The following is a 22,416-nucleotide window of genomic DNA, read 5'->3' as shown; positions in this document are numbered from 1 at the left end:
AGAGCTGATATTAATCTGCCTTTCTAATTACTCTGCTGAGAAAGTTGTGCAGTCACACAGTTCTTTATGAACATCTTAATTTTGTCCATCGTTGCTGAAAATAAGCTGTTCAATACAATTTCAAGGGCAACAACCACGATGGAAACGTGAAAGGTGTCCTGCTTTGTGAGGTGAGACTTAACCTAAGAGCAGGACATTAGAAGAGCACACAGTAAGACGTAAGATCTTCCTACTTGACCAGTTTGGGTAGCAAACTGGTCATTTTAACTCCCCTAATCACCTTCTGCTTTGGACAAATGATGACTGCGCGTATGACTTCAGCCTAATTTTTCGGGTCTCGTTTGACCCCATCTGCCAGGTCTTGAGAAATCCCAAAGAGCAGATTTAATACACGAGACAGGGTTATCCCAACTCCATCTCCAAAACCAGGCTTGGGCCACATGATTTCCTAAGGTACGCCAAAAAACCACAAAACCCTTTTAAAATGGCTTGGTATCAAATATGCTGAGCATCCACAGCATTCCCTCGCTCTTGAAAAACATGGTCCCTGTGAAGCCACAGTAGATCCTCAAAGATATAGAGGTTCTGATCTCCACTGCCATCCAGGCAGCCACGTCCCTGAGGAACACTGGAGGATTTTAACCCACTTGCCAAAAAACTTAAGTTTAAAGACTCAACTGTAGACATTGATTTCTAAACGATTTGCATCAGTGCTTTAGAATATTAAGTTTTCCAAGATTCTGAAACGCTAACCTGGCAGCGTGAACATCAACAGAGTGCACGACCTCAGCTCCACTATTAAAAATCTCTCCACCCCAAACTACCACACATGTATATTTAGGCTTTGAAATAACTGTATGTACAAGCTGGTCAGGGACAGAGATCTCAAATGTGGCCAGAACTTATTATCAGATCAAAAGCCGGACTCCTGCAGAGTCATTACGGTGCCTTCCACCCTTATTTCAGCAAAAAAAATGAAGTCAGCATCGTGCTGGTTTTAAGAGTATAATCAAATTGCAGAATCACACTCTATTTAGTACCGGTCCCACTGAAGCAAAGTTCCTGTTCGGTGGGAGGAGAGTCCCTTATAAGAGGAAAAACAATTGTGCCAGGTTTAATCAAAAGTGAAAAGGATCTCGCCAATGTTCCCTTTGAGCCACATAACCCACCGCTAATTTCAAGACGGGCTCCGAAACGAGGGTAATAAAAAACGTCCTTCAGAGTAACCGAGGGAAGAGCAACTACGGCTGCAGCCAACGCCAACATCCGCAAGTCCCTTCCCTGCTACTGGGATGCTTTTTCGCCTACCTGGGAAGTGATAAAAGAAGAGGTAGGGGAGGGAGAAGGGAATAAAATCTCACCGCAGCACACCAGGGGAAATACAGCTTCTGGACTATAGGCTTTTATTCTCCTCTAGCATTTCTTTCTCCTCCTTGACCTCCCCTGTACAAATATATATGGAGCTGAGGAGCCGGCAACTCCTAAAAGACTAAAAACAAGTGGGAAATCACTAAAAACAAGTGGGAAATCACTAAAAACAAGTGGGAAATCACTCACCCCGAGCGATGCAAGTTTGTACGACAGGCGAAGGACAGACGCTGCCTGAATAGCCTCTGATTATGGAAATACATTTATCAATTAGGGGATTTTTGCATATTATCAAACTCTTTTCATTAACGATGCTTTAGCTGATTAGTTAGAACGTCACCATAAATAGAGAGTTTTGACAGGCTGGAGGCAATTTATGACGTGGAAAATGTACTGACCTGCTCACATCGGGAAACCTGACTGGAAAATAAAGGACTTGGCACTTCGGTCTGATTATTTTTTCCAAATCCTTAGGTCTGTGGTCAGGAATCAGCTTCATAAATTTTCCAATGGATGTAAGAAACGATTCCATATTAAAAGCAGAGTTGAACACCACAACATCAGCAACCAAACTGTAAAAAGCGGTGAAGATTAATGAATGTGCTGCTGCTGCAAAAAGGAACAGAATTATTTTAAATGCCATGGAAATAGGATACATATTCTCATAAACAAACAAAAGGTGCAAGTGGAACGCTAATTAAAATCAGCTTTTTCACGTGAATTAGGAGTAGCATATGTACCTTAATTAGAAATGTTTTGATTTCTGTCTATTCACTCTTTGAAATATTTTATTTTTTTTAAACTAAGTAATAAATTATTATTATTAATCTAAACAAGCATATCCTATTCGATCCGGGAATCACTTTTTATTCATAAAATGGCACGAGTAATACTGCTGCCGTTATTTCTTACAAGCTTTATAAACAGATAAGGCCCACTGTAATAGAGCTTTTGTAGAAGTAAACTTGAAAGAAAATGAAAAGTCCTTAGAAATAAATTATCCTACGCACAGAAGGACAACTTACCTTCGGATCACCCCCCTCGGACCGCCCAAGGGTGTCAGGTAGCAGGATAGTAGAGAAATAGAATGTTATTTTCACCTACGTATACGCAATCCTGATTAAAAGTATATTCACATATCTAAAAATATATATACACACATACAAAAACCACAGCACATGGTACCAAAAAGAAGTTTGAAAAATTTTGGTATATTAATGCCATATTTTGTTCCTTAGTGCCGTGTTTTAAATCAACTGGATCGATAATTTTAAGACGCAGGGAGATAATAATGCAGGTGTTATTTCTCCACTTGGAGTCAGCCTGGAGAAAACGAGAAGCTAGCAAAAAAAAAAAAAAAACCAACAACCCTGAAATCCCTGTAAGTTTATCCTGGAAGAGCTGACACAACCTACGCTGGCAAACCCGCAACGCCCACAGAGGTAAGAAATGCTTTATGGCCGGTTGGTTTTCTCAATATGTTATGTATCGTAATACAGACCTACGGGTCATAAGATACATTGAGGACACGCGTCCGTAAGTCACCAGGCTGGTGAAAAGCATATTTGAGGTGAGAGGCTGTCATTCATCCTCACTGCGTCTCACTGCTGTCTGGGCAAGAGAGGGAACTGACACTGCCCACCAAAGCAGCAGGAGTCAGCAGGAAAAGCCCCAAAAGATATAACATTAGAGAGAAATAATCCTTTCCAAGCAGGCTGTGGGAGCTGAAATGCTTTCTGGAATCCCACCCTCTTCCCCATCTATGGCTTTTAACTCCTCGGGCTCCTCATTTTTGTACAGACAATCCAGTCATCTCATCTGCACTGATCGTCCCCCTGGACTGGGCACTGGTGAGGCCCCACCTCGAGGGCTGTGTCCAGTTTTGGGCCCCTCACCACAAAAAAGACATTGAGGGGCTGGAGCGGGTCCAGAGAAGGGCAACGGAGCTGGTGAGGGGTCTGGAGAACAAGTCTTGTGAGGAGCGGCTGAGGGAGCTGGGGGTGTTCAGCCTGGAGAGGAGGAGGCTGAGGGGAGACCTTCTCGCTCTCTACAACTCCCTGAAAGGAGGGTGTAGCCAGGGGGGGTCGATCTCTTCTCCCAAGGAACAGGCGATGGGACAAGAGAAAATGGCCTCAAGTCGCACCAGGGGAGGTTCAGATTGGATATTAGGAAAAATGTTTACACTGAAAGGGTTATTAAGCCTTGGAATGGGCTGCCCAGGGCAGCGGTTGAGGCACCATCCCTGGAGGGATTTAAAAGACAGGTTGACGTAGCGCTTGGAGACATGGGTTAGGGATGGTTTTTATCAGAGTTAGGTTGATGGTTGGACTAGATGGTCTTAAAGATCCCTTCCAACCTAGACAATCCTATGATTTAGAGATGACATGAGATGACGTAGGAGCCCGGCACGTTTTTGGTGCTCTCTGACACGTGGCAAAGGTTCCGCCACCATCATCGCTGCTTCTCTTGTGGATGAAAGTCTTGATCTTATCTGACCAATTTTTTCCTAGAGGTTATGGATATTGCTGGCAAATTACAAAGATCCTGTCACCTCCACCACCTGAGCAGCTAAAAGGAATCTCCGGCATATTTGAAAAGTGTGATTTTATTGCATTAAGTCTATAGGAACATCAGGGAGGGGAAAAAAGTTCTCTTTCTTAAATTATCCAAAGCACCAACCTGAAGATTCAAAGTGCTTCAATTTTGATCATCTCCAAAATCTCTATGCAAAACTGGAAAGACGTTTTTTACATTTCTAATGGATATAGAAGATGACATTTCTTTGCAGATGACCACCAGGTAGTTACCAACAGTACAGAGGAGATGACTTCTATCTGCTGTTAAAAATGGGGTTTCTGCAGCAACAAAAAGGGAAGATGAATATTATACAATTACATGGAGAAGCTACCGGAGACTGATGGGCACAGAATGGAGCATCTATAGAAGTTTTTTTTTAAGGCAAAAGAATTTATTTTTATCATAAAAACGAAATTTATGTCAGCTTACAATAGATGTGTGAAAAATAGCTCCTATGAGAAAGCAAAATATATATACACAAACAAAATATTTCTTACCCCAGTGCCAAAAGCCACATCTTTTTGTTACAAAATCTGAAAATGGCTGCTACTGTTTTCAAAAGATCTTTCCCTCTACTTTCCCATCTTTACTGCTCAGTAAGTGAAAGATGTTGCAAACACTGTGGCAGAAGCAGCTACAGAACGTCCAGAGTCTACGCAGATCATCATGTGAGAAATTTCAGTGTCAACTGAAATTGGCTTATAATACAAGGATGCAAAAGATTAAGTTGTATTTTAAAATGCTCAATCCCTATTCCTAATAATTCCCTTCCGAACAGATAGGTGAGAGAGATCATGGAAATGAATTTATTTCAGTTCAAAACAACTGAGTTTTGCTGTTTCGCTTAGGCTTGTGCAACCACAAAGCTTTTCAGTGTTGCCGTTATTAACTTCTTTCATTAACTCAGATTCGAGAAATACATTTGTTTTTAGCAACAATAAAGGACCGCAGCCTTTAAAACGTCTGGGTGTTTTAGCACTGCACAATTTCTGAATACTAGATGAAAGAAATACAAGGATTTATCTGGTATGTTTACTGCCCTCTCCTTGGAAGAAAAGTGCTGCAGTACATTTTAATTTTCTGTTTATTTCTCTAAAACCCTCTATATAATTTCTGTTGGATGCAGTAAAAGCTATGGCCGAGCAAGAGCTGATTAGCTGCAGCTTCACGAAGCAGCCGAGAAACAAAGCATCTCGCTTAGGGCCCAGGCGCAGGTCAAAGTCCCCACCAGGAAGGGGGACGCCGTGGCAGCCCAAGGTAGCATCGGTGGACTTTATAGAGGAAACTGAGATGCGTTTGTAGAGCAGATTGCTTCTGCCACAGCGCTTTTATCAACTGTGGGTACCTCGGTTTGCTACAGGCTCATCGTTTATAGGGAGGAGGACTCATCGGGGTTAGGATGCTGAACGGTTGTAGACAGAAGAACACCTCAAATAACGTAGAGCGGTGCGGGAAAACACCTACCATGAAAGGACCTGGTTGTATCCGTACTGAAAATCCCTTTCCTGGCATTTCTGGACAGGATATGCCAATTGATTCTCATGGAAGTAGAGGACCTTTTTCAATTTGCCGAGGTCAGGGCGGAGGGCGGCAAGTTCAGCCAGGTTAAGCACCGAGCTCGCAAAGAGGATCCTGGAAAACAAGGAGAGCAGTGTTGACTGTGGGTGAGGCTGCTGGCAGGGGTCACCCCTTCCCCTTCTCCCCCCCCGCCTCCCCAAGAAAAACATCACCCCTATAGGGACACATCAATAGCTAAGCCTTAATACCATGTAGCAGCATTGGAAGTTTTGATCTCTTTAAAAAGCAGCTGCTAAGAACCCAACTAGAAAAGCGACCGAATCTCATTGGTCTTCCCAGCTCGGTTACAGAGAGATGCAAAATAATAAAAAAAAAAAAAAGCTGGATGGATTTTATTGAAAAAGGCAAGAAAAGCTGTATCTGAAGGACAAATGGAACAAAGATAAGGCTGACTAGGGAATACTTTGCTTGCCAGTTTCATTACACTTTACTTCTTTATGCAACCAACTACTGAAATCCAATATATGAGCAGGAATGGCACATGTTCATGTTATGACATAAACCCTTTTGATTTATGCAGTGTACTTATCTAGTATGGTCTGTTTTCCTTCTTTTTTTTTTTTTTTTTCCTTCTGTTTTATTTTCACATTTTTATTAGGGATCCTCTATAATGAAATGTTGTTTCTACCCTTGCACCCCGGCACTGCCACAGCACTCCCACTATTCCACAGTCCACAACACCGCGCACATCCTTCAATTATACAAAGCAGGCACAAACAACACTAACAAGCTGCTGTCGTAGCCTCGTACAACTTACCAGCCCCTCAGAAAATGAGTGTATTTAAATGTGTAATATGAAATCGTGACCCTAACTGTAACCAGTGGCAGATTTCCCTGCATTTCACCAAAAAAAAAAAAAAAAAAAGGTATGCGAGCATCATCTCCTGTCCCCTGGTTCGCCCTGCTTTCAGGCAAACTGCATCCTGAACCTGCAGAGAACCACACCGCTGTAGACACTTCTCATCATAAGGGATAAAAAATAAAATAAAATTGAGAGCCACTGTTTATTCAACGTAAAACATTAAGCTTTAATAAACTACTTTTCAACACGGCATGTTCCTCGCTTTTTTTTTGTGTGTGTGTGTGTGTGTGTGTGTGTGATTTCACCTTTCGTTTTAGTGATTCAGAATTGATTTATGCAATTTTTAATTCATTTCATAGAATCATAGAATGGTTTGGGTTGGAAGGGACCTTAAAGACCATCGAGTTCCAACCCCCCTGCCATGGCCAGGGACACCTCCCACTAGACCAGGTTGCTCAAAGCAAAGATTTAAAAATCTTTCCTATTTTTATTCCTATTCTTCATCCTATTTTATTCCTATTGTATTTTTCCATGGATTTTCTGTTCAAGATTACTTCCCAACTGACATCACTAACATTAAAAACTTCTGATCATCCTGGCTGTCAACCTTAAAACTCAGATGAACTTCCCCAAACAGGCACATATATCCCAACATCACCTACGCTAACTCACACCATTCCCAGATAATCTGTATCTACAGAACAAACACTTCCTAGAGCACAGATCCTGTATCCATCTTCATCAACCTGAGTCAATGCTAATCTGAAAGGCTTACCAAAGTAAGAGATGAATGTTATTGCCTTGTTCATCAAATATTTGATCGTTCTAAAGGGGCTGTCAAACAGAATGCCAATTAAGGTAGGAGCTCGGGCTTATTATGAGCTATACCAAGAAGAAAAAAAAAAGAAATAGTTTTACTTAAGTCATCACTTATTTGTCAGGAAGAGTAATAACCTCTGGACCTCCTAACGACCTGGGTGCCAGACTGGAAGCAGGGGTAGGAAAACTTCCTGGGGGCGATGCAATACCCCCGCGCGGAGACGGCGGCGAGTTTAGCGCTAGAGTGACAAAGAAAAACAGAAAGAGGAGAAAACATACCCCAAATGTTACAAAAATTATATGAAATTAAATGGTTGCTGGGAAAAATTGTGGCTATTTCTGGATCGCATTACAGTTTATCCTTCCTTTTACTGATTTTTCAGAAACACTCTTTTTGCGACGAGCTAGGAAGAAAACCGAATTGATGCAGGATGGCAATATAGTCTCTTTATTCAAATGCAGATAGGAAAAAAAGAGATGGCACATTGGGATCGAAAACACGGGAAGCAGTAAGACACAGAGGCGAGAGTGGGAAGAGAAGACAGTGGGGGTGCCAAGGTTAACATGACGACTGGAGAGAAAAAGGGCAACAGGGAGCACGGCGAGAAATGAGATCCTAGATTTAAACCTGGATGAAACCACATAGCTCTGAAATATCTGAACTCTCTCAGACGGACAAAGGAATAACTAGGAGAGGAATATGAAAAAAAACCAAACCTGTTATATCCACAGGAAAGGAAAATAATGTTTGCAGTACTGGCTTAGACAAACCGAAGGATTCGAGAGCATCATTAGAGAGCCAGAGGCTGGCTTCTAGGAAGGCAAGAAAGGCCAAAAACTTGGAAAGCAAGAGGTAGATGCAAATTTTCTCCACTGTCAATGGGAAGGGATAAGACTCCATTAACAAGATTGCTTATCCCTGCCCAGCCCATCAATAAACCAGCTTCAAGAGAAAACTGTTGCGATTACCAGCAAATTCAGATTTAGAGCCTGAAATGACACAGCTTATGTTTCTTACAGAAAAAAAAAAATAATGAAAGAAAAAACATTTATGTGACAATATTATTAGAGAACACCCTTCTGGATTCGCTTGCTTTACTTCACAGCATTGCCAGAATGTAACCCAACAAACAAGATGCTCTTAGACGTGTTTCTTTACTGGAATAAAAGCCGCTAACTACCAGCGATAACCAATTTTTCCAGCATTATAAACCGGAATTATAAGCTGAAATAACACCTGACAGCACGAGTCCCCGTGAACGTGCCCATCCAGCAGCCGCGCACAGGGCTGATGGGCTCACGCAGGAGGATCACCGGAGGATACGCTGGAGCGTATTTCCACTTAACACCTATTACAAGGGGAAGGAAGGAAAGTTTATTATAATGTAACAGGCGACATAAATATATGTCAGTTGTCATTCCGCGTGACATCAACTTTCGTTTTACCTCGGGTTATTATTTAAGTAATAAATCCTAACAAGGTGAGCTTTATCATCCCAGGGAGTGTATCCGGGAGGTAGAGACACAAGGTGATGGCAAGAACGCTCGAAACATGATAATTCCTGACAGCTGCTGCTTGAGCACAAGTTAAATTGAACAGTTTATCTCAGCATAAAGATGTTATAAGGTTTTATGTTTAATTTAAAAAAATTAACATAAAACCCAGAGAAAGCAGAGTTAGGCAATCTTTCACAAACATGACATACTACAATCACTGTATAAGCTGGATTAGTACTTATTACCATGCTACTAGAGAATTAAGCTGTTTTTAGACCACCAAAGAGCTTTAAATTGCAACTTTTGTCTCTGTAAGAGAAACCTATATTTAAAACGTCTGCTAAATTCAAATTAACAGCTACATCATTAACTTACTATCTCACAGCCCCCCCCCCCCCCCCCCCCCGCCACGTTTCAACTGCTATTATGGTATTCTTATCTAGACCTATCGACGCTACAGCATATAATATATACAGTGCTCTTCAATAAATATATTGTGAGAATCCTCACAAAACCCGTGCTGAAGGTGACATTTCAAATGCCACTGCCCTAGCTCTCCTCTCCGAAATATCCCCCAAAGTCTTTTTTGGTGTGTTACAAATGACCTTCCTCCATAGAGCATGGCCATCGTGCAGGCAGTGGCCCCACCGCCCTGGAGGCTGGCCAGGTTTCAGGGCCACCACCCCCAACAAGGCTCTGGTCTTACACTAAGCTTGTGCTTAATCTGAATCGCTTAATAGTCCTTCTGACTTCTGAGGAACTACTTAGGTGAATTAAGTTAAGCGTGTGCTTAATTCATACCAACATTCATGGGAGGGAAGCTGAGCCTGCCTTCAGGTTCAGAGCCGCGGCGTGTCCAGAGAACACTCTGACCTTTGCTATTGCCTTTCCCGTTATTTTACGCCAAAGAACTGAAAATCTGTAAAACAGAAAAGCCTTTATTTTTTTTTAATTACCAGCACACAAAATAACTAATATAAGTTTCCATTTATATCAAGCAAATTATACAAGTAAAGGTGCTAAAGAATTTTTATTTTGCTTTATAAATCTTCTTTGTGTCATGTAACCATGATTTACTCTTTTACGGCACTGCCCTAAATCTTTCAATTAAATTCCCATGCAGCTTAACTAAAAACACATTTTGCCTTCCCCTTGGGAGACCACACAGGGCATATTTATGTATCTATGGATGTGGAGGCTGAACTCTCCAATTCACCGGGCTTACAGCACAAAGAGAGTTTAAAACAGCACCTGATTTGGGCTGGAACATTCCCTCTGTCCAGCAGAAGCTCTGCCGGCACAAAGCTGACCGACGGCCACGGCCACCGTTTGCATCGCAGCACAGGAAAAGGAGGATCACTGAGGGTACGATCCTGCACCGCAAATGAATTCCAAGGTCACAAATCTCTGCTGCAAAACAGCTACATTCACAGTAAAATGAGTTTACGATTGAAGATCTGGCCATCCAAAAAAGAGGTACAAGCGCTCCTCATTTTCCAGGTGCAGCATTACGATAAAACGGAGTTAGATTTGGATATCGGTACAAATATAAACCTCTTAGGGGGATACAGGTCCTTAAAAAAACCCACCCTGTTCATTAGATGGCACTGACTGAATTGCCATTCATCCCTCCTTCAAGAGGAGAGTATGGAAGAAGTGGTTTTGCACAAATCTAGAACTAAAACCTTGAGGACTTGGAGGCATCAAATCCCACCGTACTTCTCACAAGTCATTGACCGCTTTCTTCCCACCAAGCCCCAAATTATACTGTATATATAAAGTGCGTTTCCTTTTCCTGAAATTTCAGCTGGCAGGCCTAACATCATATAGTAGAACCTCAAACCCTCAGATTTTTACCCCAAATATGGATTTATTCTGGGCATGGTTCTTGCGTGCTCAGCAGAGTGAAGTCATGGTGCCACCTGAGACCACGCAGGCACCACAACCCAACAAATAGTTATCAATCACCCTAAAACACAGAGCAGTCACGCCACTGCCAATGGCTACATTTTCTCCAGCTGATCAGAAACCAACCAAAATTTCATAGCAAATAAGAGGGGCTCAGAGGAACAGTTTGCGGTGAGATTAGGGGTCAGCTCATCCTTCTGGTGAAGACAAGCAGGGTTGGGGGAGGAAGAAGCACTGAATAGTGCTCTCCTACGTTCCCTCTTTAAACGTCAGAGAAATACAGAGCAAGGAGAAGACCAAAGGTATGACTATAAACACGCCCACCTTGAGAAACCAGGGCTTCAAAGACCATGGTGTCTTCGAGCTCCTCAAGGACAAACCTGAGGACTTTGGTTCCTCCATCTCATCCACTATCATACAGGTCCCTTCAACTCAGAATTCAGACAAGTCCGTGGATTTGATTTTAAGCTATTTTTCAAATGTAAACTGTATATCAAATAACATTTTTAATGCCTGGAATGTTAAACAGACCAGTTATTTTTGTTTATTACTGCACACCTTTTTACATGATGCAACTTGTAGAAGTTGCATTTTTATCACTAGACCAAGAATATACAAATTGCAATCAGATATAAAATGCTTTTCCATCTCCCATTAAACAAGAGATGACTCAATTTCTGAACAATAAATACTAATAAGCGATAATATGACAGTATACAGTATAATAAATAATAAATTAACAATAATTTTTTGACATGGAATGTACAAACGTCAAAACCCCTTATAGATATTATAATATATATCTCATAAATTAAGGTTTTCTAGATAGTGCATAATTTGAAATGTTTACAGAAATAATTAAGTCTTACTATTTTAATGTTCTTTATTTTTCAGAACAAATCACAAGGGTTGTCATGCCTTTCATCTTAATTAGGCCATGTGTTTGTCTTATTTATTTGTTATGTACTTTCATAAACGTTTACAAATATTAATTGTAAAGAAAAATATTTTTTCCTCTTACTGTAATTACTATATGTACATATAGTACACAGTGATAAATATTCATGGCTGCTTCCAGTTCAATAGTTTTGGATTTGGGGTTTGTCTTGTATGCTAAAATACAGTAGGAATGAATAGCTGGTTTTGAACTCATATTGCCAATCCCTTTTTGATATTTTTGATTTACAAATGCATTCTCCCTCCCTCGTTTTATAGTATGTTATTTCAGACTACAGTTGAAATTCTTGTTCCTACCATGGCAGACCTCAGTTACATTTTCCAACAGAATTTACTGCATTTTCCCCTTCTTCGTATATACCACATCCCAAACAAAGCTCTCGCCTCTCCGCATGCACACCTACTATTTGACAAAGCTGGAGTAGAAGGGGGCTGCGTTTCCAGCCCCACTATTGTACGTCCCACCCTCTGCTGGGTCCTCTCGTGCCACCCAGATCTTCAGACCTCTGCTAGGACCACGGGTAGAATTTTTGAGGACCTCCCGTCTCAACCTGCAAAACTGTTATCCAGCAAAACCGGAATCGGGCTGAAGCTGAATAACAGCAAATCTCTCACCTACAAAACATTCAAGAGGTTACACAAATGCCTTATTTCATTTGAGAATTATTTGGCTTCTCTCTCAATTCCTTCCTATCCCTCTGAATTTTTATTTCAACCAGCTGATCAGAATATTTATGTACAATCAAATCTCAGATTAAATTTTGGTGGCCAGATCCCCAGCTGACACAATTGGTTAAGAACTAGCCTTAAACATTTTCGATGACCTTTAACTCAAAAAGATAGCGAAAAGGATGCGTAAGCAGTTAATCAAAACTACTTTTCTATTTAATTTCAAGAAGTAAGCTCGAAAGAGACTCTCTCCCAGGTAAGGTTTTTAGACATTTGAGGGGGGAGTATTTTGGTTGGATTGCTTTGCTTTTCAGGCAACGGCACTGAAGCTTCTTGAATTTTATTAAGTGTGTGGTACTATTTTTTTTCCTGATTTGTAATTAAATTTGGCCTCAATTAATTACTGACAGATGCACATTTTTTACTTTAGTGGCCAGATTGCTCACCATGGGCTACATCGTCCTCTCTGTTCCCACAAAGGGAGAGGCCGAGACCGAGCAGCTATAGTTGCGGTGATGGGGCGAAGGAGAAGGCCACGAATCCACATCATCTTCCTTGCTCAGATTTCACACCTTCAGCTTTAAATAATGAAGCGAAGGCACCATATTAGAATAAAAGGTAAGCAAATCAGAATAAGCCACTAATGAAAAGTAGCCTTGGATGGCCTATGAGAGATGTACAGGCTAACTCTGCTCAAAGGGAGGACATGGACCTGTTGGAATGGGTCCAGCAGAGGGCCACAAAGATGATCAGAGCGCTGGAACCCTTCTGCTATGAGGACAGGCTGACAGAGTTCGGGTTGTTCAGCCTGGAGAAGAGACAGCTCCAGAGAGAACTTATAGCTGCCTTCCAGTATCTGAAGGGGCTACAGGAGAGATGGGGAGGGACTCTTGATCAGGGAGGGGAGCCATACGACAAGGGGTAACGGTTTGAAACTGAAAGAGAAGAGATTTAGATTAGATACTAGGAAGAAATTCTTTACTGTGAGGGTGGTGAGACACTGGAACAGGTTGCTCAGAGAAGCTGTGGATGCCCCATCCCTGGAAGTGTTCAAGGCCAGGCCAGATGGGGCTTTGAGCAACCTTATCTAGTGGGAGATGTCCCTGCCCAGGGTAGGGGGTTGTAACTAGATGATCTTTAAGGTCCCTCCTAACCCAAACCACTCTATGATTCTAAATACATGCTGCAACAAAGCAAGACAAAGGAAGTAAGAAGAAAAAGGCCAGTGTCTGAAGGCAACAAATTCTCCATGGGTAAATACACAGGATGTAGTGATATATAGTGAAAAAACTTTTTTAAAGAAAAAGACTCGTAAAACTGTTGTTCTGCTCAATTAGGTAACATTTAAATAGCATTATATTTTTTAAAGTCTGCAAATTCATTTCATTGTGTATCTTATCCGTCCAAATCTGGAGAAAAACCAAACGTGTCAAATGACTGGCATGAAAAACACAATATGCCCAAGAGGTTGTAGCAACAGCAAGAAGTCCTAAGATTACACAGAACAACATTGATATTCAGTAGCAAATCTGAACAACAAACTCGGAGGGCCATTACTTCCCATCATCTGGTGTCAGCCTGGATCCAGGATGACACACTCAATGTCGTGGATCTATGGACCTCACCGCATTGAAGGAAATCGGCACAGATGCACCAAAATAGTGAGAGTTTTCCTTAAAAAGGTTTATAGGAATAGCTGCTCGAATGAACGAATGGCAGAGTAAACCAATGGCTGATTTTCCTTTCTTTTAAGAAGTTCTGGCAAACTCAAAACTCAAATCTTCTCCCAATTTTTGAGCTTACGGATTTTATAACAACAGAAGCCCCGCTCACTTTACACAATCACAGAGATGAGCAGGGTCTTCACAGTTTTACATTTCAAATGCCCCAAAAATCCTGCTCTCCAAAGTATTTCAGACTGGTTTGCACGTTGCTTTCTGCACCTTGGTATCTAAACACTTTTTTACAAATTTGAAGACTATCGCTAAAAGGAACTCAGTTTTCTTAGCAAACAGATTTCACATTTTTCATATATCCCACGGCTCTGTTTTCATCTCACACAACCTACAAACATCAAGTCCTTCAAAAAAAATAATTTTTATGGCAGCTTTTAGCTAATTTTCAGAAAAAACTCCCACTCCAGAGCATCAACCCAAGGCCTAACTACTGCCGACAAATGGGGACCTCAGGAAAAGCAGGATTCTTCCCAGAAAACTAATACAGTCCTCGAAAAAACTCCGACTGTCATAAAACCTGAGCAGCTGGCAACTCTGTCACCATGAAGTATCCATATGGAAGACCGAGATGTGTCAAACTACCCAAAACGAGTTTGGATAGTGCAGAAGATGGAATAAATAATTCAGTATCTTCAACACTTTCAACAGCAGGTAGTAGATATGCTACCTGCTCCCGCAACGTGCCAAAATGTAACATGCGAGTGAGAGCGAGCGAGCGAATACGAGTGTCTCCAACCTGTTTTCATGGGGATATTTTGCTCGAGGAACTTCTCTTTTTAGAGGCGTACGATCCGTATCAGATGTTTGTCAGGAGCAGGCAGCGCTACAGAACATTAGGAATAACTTAGTGACTTAAATATATATTCACAAAGTGCATACTCCTTCATAGACATATATATATATAAATTATCTTAATAAAATATTAGAAAAAAAATATAAGGAAAGTGGAAATATTTATTTCTCCCAACTACCCTTCACACATCTATAACATTTGATGCTGCAGCACAGGGGCAACTTTCCTGCCTTAATATAAAGTAAGCAAACTCTTCAATGTGATCAAGAACCACAATTTCAACGTTTCTGCTCTGTGTTCGTGCAATAGTTCGACTATAAAACTACATTGTGCAGCGCTAATCATCTTCCTTCTCTTCCTGTAAGAAACAGTCACACATTGGTGCATAAACTTAACGTTATTTGTACTTACAGAAGATGAAGTGGCACTTCTGTTTCCTAAGAAATTAAAAAAAAAAGACTAACGTTTGAAAGTCTCCAGACCTGTATTTGGAGAATCAAACCCCCCACCCACACGGAGATATTTATCAACCAGCCACCAATGCTACGAGGACAGGCTGAGGGAGTTGGGGTTGTTCAGCCTGGAGAAGAGAAGGCTCCGGGGAGACCTCAGAGTGCCTTCCAGTCCCTAAAGGGGCTGCAGGAGAGGTGGGGAAGGACCCTTGATCAGGGAGGGGAGCGACAGGATGAGGGCTAATGGTTTTAAATTGAAAGAGGGGAGGTTTAGATTAGATATTAGGAAGAAATTCTTTGCTGTGAGGGTGGTGAGACCCTGGCCCAGGTTGCCCAGAGAAGCTGTGGCTGCCCCATCCCTGGAGGGGTTCAAGGCCAGGTTGGATGGGACTTGGAGCAACCTGGTCTGGTGGGAGGTGTTCCTGCCCAGGGCAGGGGGTGAGACTGGAAGGTCCCTTCCAACCCAAACCACTCTATGATCCGCCAAACACACAGGGACAGCAGGTAGACCAATATTCAAAAGCGTATCAATAAGGAAAATGCCCACTTTCGTGCATTACACACTATTTTCAGCCTCTAGACTTTCTTCTGAGATCATTTTTTACCTCAGCAAAGCCCACGCTCGCTACCAGATCCGAACGGTTACACCGGAATGCCTGAATGACCGACTGAAGTGAGATTTTCAAAGAAGTGAGACAAACGCTCTCCTAAATTCGAAAGCTGCCAAACATATTTCATCAGACTTTCAAAAAATAATTGTTTGGTCTGTTCCGAATTAAGCTTTAAGTGCTTTAAGAGAGGTTTCTCTACAAACATGGCTCGAGATCACAAAGGGGAGCATTTGGATTGAATGTAACCCTTCAGTTATATATTTATTAAATAAAACTTGCATCATGCCTGGCATATACCATAAGCTGTTTTATTTCCATTTACATAACGCAATTTTAAGTGTAATCTGTATTGATGTGTTATCATTTTATTCCTCATGTTATCATAACAGGCCTCTATCCATAATGCCACCAGCAAAAGAAAAGGAATAAAAAGGTCTGGGCTCTGCAGTTTGGACACGGGACATCGGGGACCAACGCAAGAGCAGAGACATAGAGAGAATTCAAAGAAAAAGAGAATGGGCCAAAATCGTGAGAGAATTTGACAGTTCTGAAATGGAAGCCTGTTTTTGCCTATTTTTTTTTAAACGGTCTCCAGCTCCTGGCCGGGAGTTTTACGGGGTTAACAAAAACACCAGTCATTTACAGTCACATTAAAGTCAATTTTTACAACATGAGTAAACAAACCGAACCCCTGTGCTGCAGCATCTTGGGATCCTCCCCACATGGAAAAAGCCAATAATAAAATAATAAACTAGTAACAACACCTTTAGGTTTCTAGATATTTTACAAATTATGTTTTCCCAACACCTCTCACATACAACTCCAGCATCTTGAAACTTCTGAATTCCTTTTATCATCACATAAAACATCCAGTGATGGATGCCCATTATTCCCCCGTAGCAGGCAGAGGGAAAACACACCTCTCGGGTTAAATTCATACAGAACAAAGAAGAAGATACTAGATGCTTTCTTATCTTTAAGATTAAGAAAATGAGCCAAAAACTTGCTTATGAAGGGCCACGGTAAGAACTCAGGAGCCCAAGAGTTGAAGATAAGCCAGTGTCAGAGTCTAGTGATTTAATCAACTGGGGGCTGGAGCACCTCTCCTATGAAGACAGGCCAAGAGAGTTGGGGTTCTTCAGCCTGGAGAAGGCTCTGGGGAGACCTTAGAGCCCCTTCCAGTCCCTAAAGGGGCTCCAGGAAAGCTGGGGAGGGACTCTTGATCAGGGAGGGGAGCCACAGGATGAGGAGTAATGGTTTTAAACTGAAAGAGGGGAGATTTAGATGAGATGTCACGAAGAAATTCTTTAGTCTGAGGGTGGTGAGACACTGGCCCAGGTTGCCCAGAGAAGCTGGAGGTGTTCAAGGCCATGTTGGATTGGGCTTTGAGCAACCTGGTCTGGTGGGAGGTGCCCCTGCCCAGGGCAGGGGGTTGTAACTAGATGATCTTTAAGGTCCCTTCCAACCCTAACCATTCTATGACTCTACGATCTTATGGACCCTGCTCACCACAGTACCTGCCAGACGTCCTGAAATAAAACGTTGTCTTTGTGGGACCGTATGTAGCGATTCAGTGTTTTCAGATACTGTATTTTCAGGCACAGATAGTACATGCATGTGCACATATGTTTGCATGTACACAGATGTACATACACATATACATAACACGCATATATACTATATACATATCTATTTCCTGCACTTCTATCAAATTCCGCCACGGAACTGCAAAGCATTCTGAATTAAGTTATTTAAACTGTGGCCAGGAAAATTGTTGACAACAGCTAATTTGTTATTGGGAAAAGCTCTCTGTCACAGAAAGCTAAAAAATCTGTTGGAGGTGGCTGGTCGACAAGCTTTCATAGCTGCAAAAACCGAGCAAAGTGACATAATTCTGGCCAAGGTCTCCAAATAACCCCATTTTTCCAGCGATGCCTTTGGACTATACTTAAAACCTTTCAGGGGCTCCCAAAAAGGAAACTTTACTCAAGCTGTTTGTCGAGATGACCGGAGATGTTCTTTGGAAAGGATTTTCAAAAAAGTTCTGGAGCACTGGTAGCTGTACAATCATATGGGATTAATTTTCTGTATATATCTTTATATATTGCTGGAAGAAACAAATTAACTTCAAAATTCAAAGATCTTTATACAGCCCTGTGCTCTTAGGTACAAATATTTAAGTAAGCTCTACTTCCTGTCAAACACTGAAATGGATATTAAATTACAATAAATTATTATAGATACAAGTAGTGAAATTTCTTTTCTGCTTTCTCTGTGAGCTCCTGCATCTTGGTATTTCTTGCGCCGAGTATAAAAGGTAATTTAATATTATCTGCTATTTAAATTCCTGCTTCTATTAAAATACTAAGCGTGTGCTGGACATATAAACGCATGCCCAGAAGCCTGTGCCAGAAGAATTCTCACAAATATTCCCCGTCAGGGATGACTCTACAAACTGGCTCAGGAAAACAGTGTTTATTTATTGTGTTCCTTTCCCCAGCGTCTTGCCGTGATTTTGGGATGCCATCCGTTCATTCACCTTTATTTCTTTTCTTAAAAAAAGAAAGGAATAAACAAACAAACCACACAGAAGGAAGGAACTTCATCATTCCAGCCCCAGTTGAACCCAAAATTCCCCACGAAGCCCTACGACCACCACCTGTATGTGCTGACCACGGTGGGAGCTGCCCCAGCCTGAAGGAACGCCAAGAGGGGGAAAATGCTCCTCTTGGCTTTATATATGGTATTATAGAAAGGAATATAGTTAGTGGATTAAAAATAAAAATATATATATGTGGGAAATCTCCCTCTTTCTTTCTGACCTGTGGATTGACTTGGTGAGAAAGAAGAATGAGATAAAGTATAAAAATTAATTTCTTCCTTTCTTCTTGCTCCTGTGTTTGGATAAATTATCACAAATATTAGTAGAAAGTACAAATCCACAAGGGCACTAGTGAAGAATTTCAAGGCCAAATGACATCCATCAGAGTGACACAGTGCAGCGTCCTGAGCAGTCCCCACCACGGACCTCCTAAGGGCTACTGTTTCAAGGAACAATTAAACAAGATTACACAGAAACCATTCAAGATTGAAGTTTTCCAGCTTCGTGTCATGTTACATTATTTGAATGAATCTCAACTTTGAAAAACATCAAAACACCAAAGAAAAGCGAATGAGGGCAGTAAAAAAAAAACAAAAAACAAAAAAACCCCAAAAAAACCTGTAAATAAGCCTCTTACTAGAAGCAGAAGAGCCACCCATATTGAGTTTTACCAATGGTAAAAAGTAACAGTGTCTTTAAGACTATGCCATCCACTCACTTTTTATTGCGAGATTAATATGAAAAATGCTTATTTTTCTATTGGCAATTTTTACTGGTGACGTTACTCAGGTTATGGCTATAGGTCTTTGCATGTCCACTTCCCAAGAGTCACTGGATGAAGCCCACGGTTCCCACCGCAGTGGCTTACCCAACCACACCACCTTCGAGGTTCGGAGTTACACAACGCACTGAGAACTCAGCTTTATCGAAAGGATACGGCCCCAAAAATACAGAAAAAGCTCTTCAGAAATATGGAAAAAAACAGCAGGATTTTTTTTCTAAGTTACCAGAGAAATTCGAAGCAGCAAACACTCAACCTCCCTCTTCTCTCCACTCACAAACACTTAGAGAAGGCCTGTTCTTAACCCTTCTGCACAGACAAAATCCCCTTTTATCTTCCATTTATTTTCATTTTTACCTGAAAGGCAGAGAAGAGTTGGGCTTTTATGTACAATAAACACGAACTGGACTTTTTTTTGCAGTGCATTAGGCTGTGGTCTACATCCACCGATGGCAACACATACCTGAATTTCCACAAAAATAACAATTTTGCCCTTCTGATTTAAGTATGGCATATATTTAACGCAACGTTCATCTATACATGTTCTCACTGTTTAAGAACTCGGCGCAGGTGTTATTAATAAAATAAATTTATTTTTAAAAAGGATGCTATTCTATAAGCTTTGAAGCTCACACATAGTCTAACTTAACCCAGCTTGGGCTCATCTGGTCTTTAAATGACTTCTTTCATGTGGTCAGCCCACGAGCCATACGTACCGCTGCTCAATCACGCCACTGTACATCGTCAGCGTGAGGATGATTTGCATGATTTGCATTTCCTGTACCGTTTGAGCTTCAATGAGCTCTAAGCACCACGTACAAAAGAAACCACCGCCAAGTAATGCAAAGATTTTTTTTTTTTTTTTTTTTTAGTTAAACCAGATGAGACTATTTCAGTCAGGCTGCCAATACCGAAAGAAAAAAAAAATAAAAAGTCTCAGGGATATCCTGTTAAAACGAGGATTTATTTGGAGGGAATCTGAACCTTAGATTCATACCCATACTTTTAAAATCTAGAAGTTGTACAAATTCCTTAATAATCTGGCCTACCAAAAAATAATTCAGCGAGAATGCTTTTTTTTTTTTTAATGTTCCTAAGATTTTGGCACCACACTACATTAGTAATTTATTTATTTAATAGCACATAAATGGGTTCCGATTACATTAGTTTTCCTACCATATAAAACTAAATCTCATTAAATCAAATTCACTCGTCGCTGCTTAAAACTTTTCCCTATGAAGAAATCTTTTATCACAAACGATCAATAAAAGCTGTCGGACAAATAACTATGATAGAAACAGCATTACAGTGGGCTTCAATGAATAAGTACTAAAGTGAAGGGGGGAAAAAAAAAAAAAAAAAAAAAGTACCAGAGCCTCGTTGTCATGAAAAACAGAGACAGATGGGGAGACAGACCTATATGATGCTACAAATAGATGAATATCTTGTAAGGATTTCAACAAATGTTATAAGACCCAGTCAAAATTTGAAAAACTACAGATTTGCTTGTGCTGCTGCACTCAAGTCCATCTGAAATCCAAGCCATGATATAATTGTTACATATATTATCAAAGTTTCAAAAGTAACAATAAAAATACAGAGTATCCTTAAAGCCTTTATAGGATCATTTCTAGATATCAGCACAATTAATACTGTCATTATTTAGCACAAACCTTGTGCTATTTAAAAAAAAAAAAAATAATTAAGAAAGTTTGCTTTAATATCTAACTTTAGAAATGAGGTGTATCCTGTTCCCAACTTAAAAACAGAAGGTGTGCACGTAAACTTTATGTGCAATATTGTATTTTATGGTAAGATAAATTCAGACACTGGAAAGATTAATAAATAATAGGCTGTTGCTGTGAACTGCATCTGACCAGCTACAGGGTGTACATCACGTCTGTCTGATAGCAACCCAAGACAGGCTGTTCGAACACTCAAGGAATCTGCATATAATCATGCTTAATAAAAACCACAGAAAACTCCCATGGCTGCTGGATCCAAAGGACATTCATTCTTCAAAAATCAAGTCGCATCTTCATTTTTCTCTATTGTTCCAACGTAAGCAAATAGAACAAGTGGCAGAAACTGTGACCGAGGGGTTAAATTCTGATTTGAATGCAAAAATTCCATTTATTCCACTGTTGTCTGCAAATATACCGTCAAGAGCAATGCTGAATCACAACATGTACTTTCTATATTGTGACTGTAAAATTTAATATGGTAGCCATTTCGATTACTAAAAATGCATTCTGTCATTTTTCCACTTTGAGATCCCCTGTATAAAGCTCCTACTTAAAGGTCAGCTAATTTTATTATGGAAAGTAACTAATAACCTTTATTAATTTTTAGGCTCACAGTTTTCTAGCACGTCAACCAAATAAATAATACACTGCAGGAAGGCAGAGTAAAAACCAAGCTGTTGAATATCATATCTCTACCGTGTGGGTAAAAATCTGTATTTGCAATAGACAAAAGAGGTCATTAGAAATTTAATACGTGGGTTTTTTTGCCCTGGAAATGATACAATCATGTATAGATGGAGCTTTTTAAAAGCCAGGCTGCTGGTTCTCCCCCACGGTCCAAGATGCTGAGACCACTGAATGAGGTGCTAAATCCAAGCACAACCAACAATCCCACATATTACACAGCACCTTTATTGCGGGGGAGGGATCATTTCCTAAATTTGCAGGATGTTCACAACATTGGAGAACACAACTGAGAATTTTGCTTACCAACTTTTCTGCTGTCTTTAATTTAATAAAATGACCGAAGAACATGAAAATACCAAAGCCAAAAGCATACATATTTCTATATTATTCTCATGACATCCCCCGTATGGGAAGCATTATTAATGTTGCACACTATATAAAATGATGCAAGAGCATCCACCAGGTTTATTAAGCATTTTTGTTTTACAGGAGTAGATCAGAACGCAGCATTATTCAGGATCAGCCTTTCCTAGCACGCTGCTTTGGGTGAGTTTGTTCCTAAGAAACATTAACTAGGCTTGAAACTAAAAATAGCTTGCTATTTTTAGCTATTTAATCACGGGAGGAAAAGACACAGTTTCTATCAGTCGTCTTTAATTTACAAAAAAAATAATTCCATCACGCACCCTGCGCGCGTATATCCCGAAAATCCCTGGCACACAACCTGCGGGCTCGCACACGGCCAGCCCCGCACCGGCTGCAACTGGGAGCAAAAGTGGGTTTGAAAAAGCTCCCAGTAACAATGGCCTTGTGACTAAATCAGAAACAGAAGCC

At 40.7% G+C, this 22,416-nt stretch overlaps 1 protein-coding gene across 1 annotated transcript in view; it reads right to left on the bottom strand.

The window, feature by feature from the left end:
- The window catches only part of GTDC1 (glycosyltransferase like domain containing 1), a 133,114-nt gene that overhangs the window by 89,315 nt on the left and 21,383 nt on the right, over nt 1-22,416 (bottom strand). The window contains exons 3-4 of the mRNA XM_074145569.1: nt 5,410-5,577; nt 1,767-1,940 (exon numbers count right to left, since the gene is read on the bottom strand). Coding sequence (XP_074001670.1) covers nt 1,767-1,940; nt 5,410-5,577 — 342 coding nt within the window. The remainder of the gene's footprint in view (nt 1-1,766; nt 1,941-5,409; nt 5,578-22,416) is intronic.

The sequence above is a fragment of the Numenius arquata genome, chromosome 3 (assembly GCF_964106895.1).
Source record: "Numenius arquata chromosome 3, bNumArq3.hap1.1, whole genome shotgun sequence".
Classification (NCBI taxonomy): Eukaryota; Metazoa; Chordata; class Aves; order Charadriiformes; family Scolopacidae; genus Numenius; species Numenius arquata.
This window is presented reverse-complemented; position numbering and strand designations above follow the sequence as displayed.